At 40.4% G+C, this 9,038-nt stretch overlaps 1 protein-coding gene across 1 annotated transcript; it reads right to left on the reverse strand.

The window, feature by feature from the left end:
- Window positions 1–293: 293 nt before the first annotated feature.
- Window positions 294–4,382, reverse strand: LOC131936609 (zinc finger protein 646-like). The gene has a single exon (XM_059293669.1). The coding sequence runs from the start codon at window positions 4,371–4,373 to the stop codon at window positions 294–296; it is 4,080 nt and encodes a 1,359-aa protein (XP_059149652.1). The 5' UTR covers window positions 4,374–4,382.
- Between the last annotated feature and the right edge of the window lie 4,656 nt (window positions 4,383–9,038).

Consider the following 9,038-nt stretch of genomic DNA (forward strand, 5'->3'; position numbering starts at 1 on the left):
TATATATAAGATTTAAAATTTATGTTACATGGTGGAAGACTGGATTCAGCAATGTTTCTTGTTTGTCAGTTTTAACAAGAAATAAGTAAAAGAAAGCAACAAAAATAAAAGTAAATAATTATGATTAATTACACTTAAGGTCCAAAAAAAAAATAATAATTAAACAGCATTCTTTTGCTGAACATGAAAGCATAAAGGGTTAAACTTCAAAGCTACATTGCTTTTAAAAAAAAATTTGTTATCAAAATAAAAATAATAATTGGTTAGACAACTGGGCCTTGTAACTACCAAAATCAACAAAAAAATGTGTTATGAACAATACATCTGTAACAAAGCATCTGTAAATGAAGTTGAAAAGTGGCTAAATTAGCAGAAGAGAAGCTGCACTTGTCACAGCTGAACTGCTTTGAGCCATCTTCAAGTCCTTTTGAAAAAATTTGCTGCATTTTAGGATTGTTAGACAGCATCTCATTCAACTTCTCCGCCAGCTGTTCATGTCGTTTCTCAGCTATTTGCTGCTTTAGGATCTCTATTGGCTCACCTGCATAGGATTTTTTATTAGACGCAGCTTGCAATATTTGAGATTTTGAGGCTGCTGTGCCTACATCTTGTTCTTTAAGCTGTATAGGATGTGCCTGACTAGCATGCTTGTAAACTGCAGTTAGGTTGGAGAATTCGGCCGGGCACCATTCACACCGAAACTTCGAAGCTTGCGTCTGATGAGAGGCCATCTTTGGAATTTCACTTAAAATTTGTTGAATCCTCGCCTCGGTTGAATCCAGCACCTTCTCCTGTTTATCCGGCACAGCCGCGACTTCTTTCCTCTCATCCTTTGCTTGATCCTCTTCCTCATTGATCATAAAGAAAGTTTCCCACTCTTTTGGGTTAAATGCTGAATGAGAACTCATATGATCCAGCAGAATCTCCTTTTCTTTAAACTGTGAACTGCAATAGAAGCATTGAAACCCACTGAGCTCAAGCTGTGCATGATCCTCCATATGTTTTTCCATGGTCTGTCGGTTCTTACATACAAAAGGACATTTAGAGCATTGAATTTGTTTAATAGGTTTTCTAGGGTGTTTTATACGAGCTGCATCTATTTCAGATTGTTCTTGAGAGGCTGATGAGCTGTGGAGAGATTCTCGGCCAATGTGTTCAGCTATTCGATGCTCCATCAGGTTCTGGAGGGTCTGGAAATACAGCGTGCACTGGCTGCATTTAAATCTTCCCTGGGTGTTGTCGCTCTTGTCTTCTTTATTTGGTTTTGGAAAGTGGTTGTAACTTTTTCTGTGCTTCTTGAGATCGTAGGCCCAGCGCGTTGAGTATTGGCAGACATCACATTTGAATGGTTTATCGTCAGAGTGGAGGCCGGAGTGGCGCTTCAGCTCAGCTTGGCTGGCAGTGGTGAATGGGCAGTGAGGACAGCTCCAGATTTCAGCAGTAGCCGTCTGCTTTGGTTGGGTGCTCATTGGGGGTGACTGGGATGGGGAGGTGTTGTCGCTGTTCATGTTTGAACTGGAGTTGAAACTAGCAAAACCGTTGTTGGAGTAGTTGTTGTCAGTGACAGAATTTTCATTGTTGTTGCTGCTGAGGTCTAAGGTCGATGCCCTTGAACTTGGCCGGCTTTCGTCACCTGAAGACTGTGCTGATGAGCTAGCTGGACCACTTTCCTCAGCACCAGTCAGCTTCTTGAGTTTACCTTGCAGGCTAACAATAGCATTGGGCGGCCCGTGACTAATGAGGTCCCTTCTCCTTGCCTTGGTGGTATCTATGACATCATTGATCCCACCTCCTCCACAACGCTTCAGATGCTTCACCACATCCCACTTCCACTTGCTCCTATACTCACACCTGGGACACAGGTAAGGTTTGGAATCGGAGTGGTTTTTCATGTGCTGCGTCACCTCAGAAGGCCACCTGGCGTGATAGTTACACATTGTACATTTATAAGGCAGCTCTTCTGCTTTAGAAGTTCCAGGAACTGGACTTGTTTGTTCTCTGCTTCCAATTTTCTTGGCTGAATTTGAATTTTGGCGTAGACGAGCAGCCTCTTGTAGATTTTTCTCCTGCTCCAAGATCTCCTGTGGTGTTCTGGTCATCTGCAAAGTGTTTGACTGACTAGCCTCTCCATTGCCGAGATACTGAAGCTTTTTCAGGTAAGGCAAACCGTTATCTAAATTTGGCTCATCGTCAAGAATGTTGGGTTGACTAGAAACAACTCTTTGACCAGCCTGTGTGGCAGCGATGATGCCCTCCACAGAGATATGATCATCACGGCATCCGTTTATCAACTCATTGGACATTTTCTGGCGTTTAATTTCAGGCTCTTCTTCAACTTCCTCCTCAGAGCTACCATCTGGTGTATCTCTTTTATCGTTTCTTCTGTACGGATTCGGTAGGTTGGGGTGACCATTCTGAAAGTGCTTGACAAGATCCCACTTCCATTTATACGTAGAGCCGCAAACCATGCAGACATATGGACGCTCTTCTGAATGTGAAACAGCATGCTTCTGAAGTTCCGCCGGCCATTTAGCCTCAAACTCACACTTTTTACATTTGAGACTTTTGGCCTCTGAAGCACCGAGATCCTGATTACTGAGTTCACCAATGTCCTGCAGATCCATCTTGAGGAGATGGTAAGTTTGCTGTAGACCGTGAGGGATTTTCTTGATGGCTTCTTTATGTTCAGTAAGTTTCTGAAAGTGATGCTTGAGGAAGTGGTTGTTGAGCTCATCCATGGAATTGATTTGAACCTTGCACTGGTTGCATTTGACTATTCTCTTATTCAAGTGGGAGCTGGTGTGGTTGGCGAAATCAACTTCGGACATGCTGGTGAACTCACACTTGGAGCACCTGTGCACTTTGGGAATCATCTGGTTAATGGCGTGAGCGTGCTTCATGTCCTGCCATGCTTTATCATGCTTCATCTTCTCCTCCTTCTTCTTGGAGAAGTCCAAAGGCTGCTCCTGATCATAAGAAGAATTGAACTCCTGCTTCACCATAAACTGGCTCATGTCTGGCTTGTTGTCTCTCGTCAAGTCGAGAGCGCCCTCCTCTGGTGAATCATACCCATTACTTGGATCGGCCATCCCCGGGAATACAGGCTGTGTTGAGCCAGCCACAAAAGGTCCAATCATACTGGGCATTACCAGACTGGGAACAACCCTCGACGCACTAAGCGACACAGGGGTGTTGAGGAAATTGGGTGGACTAGGAGACTGAGCGAGGCTGCTGGGCGAAGCATTGTCTATGGGGTTGTCATCTTTATTTGTTTTAATGGTGGACAAAAAGACATTGTCATAGATTCTACGGGCTCCCAGCTGTGTGTACTTCCCTGACTTAAGCAGCTCCAGCATACCAGGGGGGCTGGCCACCTCCACCAAAGGATCTGAGCTGTGTTTCTCTTTCCAGTGTTTATTCAAGCTTTTCCTCCATTTATAAATATTCCCGCACTGCGAGCAGGCGTATTTTGTACCGCTGCTGTCTACAGTTTCGAAGTATTTTCCTGGATCCACCTCCTGACGAGTTTTCTTCTTTTTCTTTTTATCATCGTCTAAACGCTGGTCGATATTTGTGATTGTGACAGGCACAGCAAGTTCCTCTTCATCCATGTCATCATAGACGTTCTTTTCAGCTTGAATCTTGTTCATACTGGCAGATTCATCAGAATCATTGGGAAAAATGTCAGCCGTACTTGGAAAATGCTTCTTCCTATGCCTGGCCAATTTCTCTTTATTAGCATTAGTATACTGACACAAATCACACTTATAAATTTTATCCTCTACTTTATGCGCCTCACTGAGGTGCTGGAGAAATGCCTTCACGCCATCCAGTTTTTGACTACACTGCCGACATGGAAAAATCTGGCCACTTTTGACAGCATCATCAATAACAAGCTTCCCCTCCCCCTCTTCTTCCGGGCTAAAATTTTCTCCGACGCCCATCTGATGTGGGAATAGTTTTTTCTCGTCAGTGTCAACATTCATTGCATCAATTTCATCTCCCTCGTCCTCCCTCGCATCATCTCTTTCATTTGCCTCATTCGAAACCTCCAGGGCATCAGATTCGGGAGTTTCGAAAAAGCTGTTCTTTAGTTTCTCCTTATCCTCCAACAACAGAGGAGCACTGGTCGGCGAGTCCATGTCAGAACTGGACTGAGGACCATCCGGTGTTTTGGCCACTGAAGGACGTCTCCGTCGAAGTCTGTCAAGCTTTGATTCGATATCGGAATGTGTGGCTAGGTGAGCAGTGAACTCACGGGCGTCAGTGCAGGTGAATTTGCATTTCTTGCACAACCTTCTGCGGCCACGACCCTTGCAAGAATCTACAATATCTTCTTCGTTGATTTTCTCATTCGCCTGGGTGGCAGGCATGATATTGAAGTAGCCTGAAAATATAAAAAATTTTTGGCTAGTGTTATTTTCAGTTAACATATTTTTATTAAAGAAGCATGCTGAATAGAATTACTAAACTATTTTATTTCATAGAAGAATAACTGAAATATTTTTAAAATGTATTATATTATTTAGCAATATACATCATTGAGTGATCCACACTAAATCCTACAGTAATGACATTTAATATACATTCAGTTATTGATCATTTCAATATTTGACCACAAACAAATTTTAATAATGTATTTTACAATGCAATTTAAAAAAAAAAATTCTGCCAAAACTTATATATAGACAATACATGTACAAGTGTTTTTTTTTTTAAAATCAAGTTCACTGAGCCTGCACAGTTTTAATAGTTACTCAACATAAGCTGTGTATAGATTTAACAGTTGTGCAGCAGTCATACCCCATGTATGAACTGTTATGTCTTCAAAAGATCACTCAAATATGCAAATAATCTACTGCAGGAGAATAGTTTAAAATTAAATATTAAATTAATATTTAATTAAGTTACTTTAATTTAATATTACATTAAATACCACACTAATCCTGAGATAGAGAAATTAATTATAGGGATGAATCTAGTAGAAAAAGTAAATCTCCCTTCATAAATAAAGACATGATAAAGTTGAGCAAGAACAAAAAGCATTATATAACATTAAAAATACACATACAGACTCACTCTTTACATGTGTATATATAAATATAAATAAGCCTTCATTGTATACTGTGTGTGTGTGTGTGTGAGAGAGAGAGAGAGAGAGTGAGAGAGAGTGAGTGAGTGTGTGTATAGGCATGCACACATCAATATAAATGATGTTGTGTCAACTAATTAGATTAATCAAATTTCTACAAAGAAAAAGAAGCCTTGTTGTACATTGAGACACTTTAAAAAAATATTATTTTGCTTATACTTTAACTGAAATGTTTAAAGATCCTTTAGAAACTTGTTGTAGTAGCAGTATATTATTTCTCTGACACTGTAATAGCACTGTAATATTGGGGAGCCGGACGTTTTCCCGAAAGACACTTGCCCGAATGCCGTTTGCCCGAAGGCCGATTTCCCGAATGGACACTTGCCCGAATGCGACATATGCCCGAATGGACACTTGCCCGAACGCGACAAACGCCCGAATGGACACTTGCCCGAATGCGACAAATGCCCGAATGGACACTTGCCCGAATGCGACAAATGCCCGAATGGACACATGCCCGAATGCGACAAATGCCCGAATGGACACTTGCCCGAATGCGACAAATGCCCAAATGCCACTTGCCCGAAGGCCGTTTGCCCGAAAAATGTAAATATTAGATAATAAATAATATTTCCAAATAGACATTTTTTAATCAATTTAAGTTTTAAATTTTGATTATAAACACAATTCTAAGCATAAAACAAAGTTGTTTATATTTTTAAATTTAGCTTTTTTTTTTCAAAACCGAGAAAGTGCAGTAAGAAAAACTGTATTCTTTAATAAATATAAGGTGATGTTGGCGGCGGTGTTCTAACATTCTTTTGATGAATGTTCTGAACACCTTGTTTAGTCGACGTGTTGCAGTGGTTATATAGCATTTATGACTCGGCGTAGTCGGCGAGGCGTCTCGCAACATTGAACGGAAGCGCGTTTGTTTGTTTATCTTATTATGCTTTTAACTTGTGTGGTAATCATTTAGCAAAAGAATGAGGCGAGGTCTAGGTGGCGTATTTAAAAACAAAACGTAGTCAGATATGTTTGATCTCCATTTAATGCGCCTTGTTAAGACAATGTGTTGAAGCGATTACTTAATAAAGAAAGCAAAACTCATTTTAAAATCCGGAGAAGAATGAAAATTGTATTTTTGTCTAATTTCATATATGGAAGAGAAAGTATGTTTCTACACTTTTTAAATATCAAATACAAATTAATTTAAAATGTCTGCGTGGTAATATATAATATTATTTTTTTCACTTTATTTTTGCGTAGATGTGTTTTGTTTACCAACATTTTAAATTTAAATTGACTACGAATGATTATTTAGTAATATATAATGTTAACATTTTTCGGGCAAACGGCCTTCGGGCAAGTGGCATTCGGGAATTCGTCGCATTCGGGCAAGTGTCCATTCGGGCATTTGTCGCATTCGGGCAAGTGTCCATTCGGGCATTTGTCGCATTCTGGCAAGTGTCCATTCGGGCGTTTGTCGCATTCGGGCAAGTGTCCATTCGGGCATTTGTCGCATTCGGGCAAGTGTCCATTCGGGAAATCGGCCTTCGGGCAAACGGCATTTGGGCAAGTGTCTTTCGGGAATTTGTCGTAGACCCGTAATATTGTAATTGAAAAAAATTTAAAGAAGCCTAAAAAACTGTCCCAATATAGTCTCATTAAGTCTATAACTATAATAAAATAGTCTTCAAAGAAAATGTCCTTGAGGAACCTATCACTGCCGATGTAGTTTCAATATTTCCAGTGTGATAATATGCACTACTAGATCTAGATGCTATGTATAGCTCTAGGTAAGTTTACGTCATACCCAGTTAAATGGTGTCGCTTTTGTTGATACGTTTAAAAACACTAGAATCTAGATCCACGGGCAATGCGTTTTGAGTAAAATAGTTTAGCATCAGCTTTAAAAAAAAACAAAAACAAAAACGCGTTGTTTAAAATTAACAGTATTAATCCCAAAGCTTCAACGAACATAACATTTTTTTTACCATTTCTTTCTGCATACGTCTAGTAACGTTTCCCTACGACGTGTTCCAACAACGACCGCTCCCCCAGGACAAACGACAGCAGCAGCCGAGCGCGGGACCCTTGGTCCGGTCGCAGCATCATCAGCTGTGTTATCAGATGAAAGAACGAACGCGGAGCCAATGACAAATCAATGTAAGTCGGGATAAGCCTCTCTTTAAGTGCGACGGCCGGGTACGTGTGTGTACAAGAAGGCTTTATCACACGATGCGATAAAGCCAATGCCTGAAGGCACGGAGAAAGTTTAAATGTGCCATTTACTTCATGTGCTTGCCCTGCCTACGGTGGAGATAACTGTAGACTATGGACATCAATCTAATGGTGGCCGCTTACGGTTTAGATAACTGGAGTCTGTATATCAATGTAATGTGACTGCTTACAGCTGTCTATAAATCAATCTAATGTGGATGGCTATAGCAGTCAATGTAATGATACTACCTCCAGAAGTCTATACATCAATGCAGTATGGCTACCCACAGCAGTCTATACCTACATGTATGTATTGTGACTAACCATACATGAAAATAAAGACCTGCCAATTAAAATTTGAAAATAAAAAAATTAATTAAAAAATATTAAAAAACTTATTAAAAATCATAGACTTCGTGGTTTTCTGACCTGTCGAAAAAAGTTCCTGTTGAAAAGTTTTTTCTTACGTAAAATTTTCCATCTATATGTAATTTAAAGACCGCTGTTTATTATTGTAGTAAGGCTAGGGCGGGTTATAATCCATGTTAATTCGACTAATTGTTAATTAAGGTAGGATACAAAAAAAAAAAAAAAAACTTTGATACAGCCCTAAAAAAATATCAGCGATCGTAGAAGTCTTGTCAACGCAAAGGTCAACAGCTTACGAACACATTTAAGATTTTTTTTTAGTTTTTTTTTTCTTTTTAGGTAAATAAATTTTGTCTAGCCCGTGTGTATATGTATGATGTAAACGAGGATAGCCTGGGTACGGTAAAGGAATTTAAAAAAAAATCTTTGCCAATGAGCACTCACAGAACCAGTGTGCGCGCCTTCAAGACCTCGGCGCTGACACAAAAATCTAGGCCAGATTCGATCCAGCCCAGAAAAGGCCTATCATGTTATCTTGTGGCAATGGCCACTCAATCGAGGTCGAAGAGGAAGATAGTTCTTCGGTATCAGCCACTGGGGCCATGTGATTTATCCAGAACATGAAGGGACCTGCTCTTATCTCCCGCCATTTTGTGGAAGTGGGTGGATGGCAGACAAGTCGAAGCGAAGATTAAAAAAAAAAGAAAACATTCCTGCAGTGATTATTTATTCCGGAAACTAAATTCATCCGATCTCGTTTTTTTTTTTAAAATCGTTGGTTATCGTTAACTTTAGCACATTCTGAAGTGGAACCCGTTATAATTAGTGTTGGAATCTAGGTTTTACCATACAGTGGCGTAGCCAGAATCGTCTCATGGGGGAGGGGGGGGGGGATTTCAAATTTATACCCGGGGGCAAACTTTCGATTTGCACCCCCCTCATACTTTATATACTGAGTGGTTTATGTGGGGGGTGGTTATGACCCCCTAACCCCCCTGCCTACGCCACTGTTAGCATACAATAGGGGTGGTAGGATTTTGGTGGGATGTGATTGTGAGGTACAAGAGCTGACCTAACAGATAAGACATGTAGTCGGCACTTGTCTTAGAACATTCGTAGTTGAGTTTGTGTACGACACGACAGCAGTGATTCTAAATGCCAAAAGTATGGACTATATAGGACACGACAGCAGAAAGGACTATATAGGACACGACAGCAGAAAGGACTACAATAAATCTACACCGCATTTGTAATGGAATGAACACGACCTGTTTGGAAAGTATATATGCTATAATATCGGGTGATTCTACTGATAATTTAAAGGCAGTGGACATTATGGAATGGAATAAAGACG

Source organism: Physella acuta, unplaced genomic scaffold (genome assembly GCF_028476545.2).
Source record: "Physella acuta isolate Inbredline_101_S28 unplaced genomic scaffold, ASM2847654v3 ptg000182l, whole genome shotgun sequence".
In the NCBI taxonomy this organism is placed as follows: Eukaryota; Metazoa; Mollusca; class Gastropoda; family Physidae; genus Physella; species Physella acuta.

Coding starts and splice junctions, on each gene's coding strand:
- LOC131936609 (XM_059293669.1), bottom strand. CDS start 4,373: ATGCCTGCCACCCAGGCGAATGAGAAAATCAACGAAGAAGATATTGTA.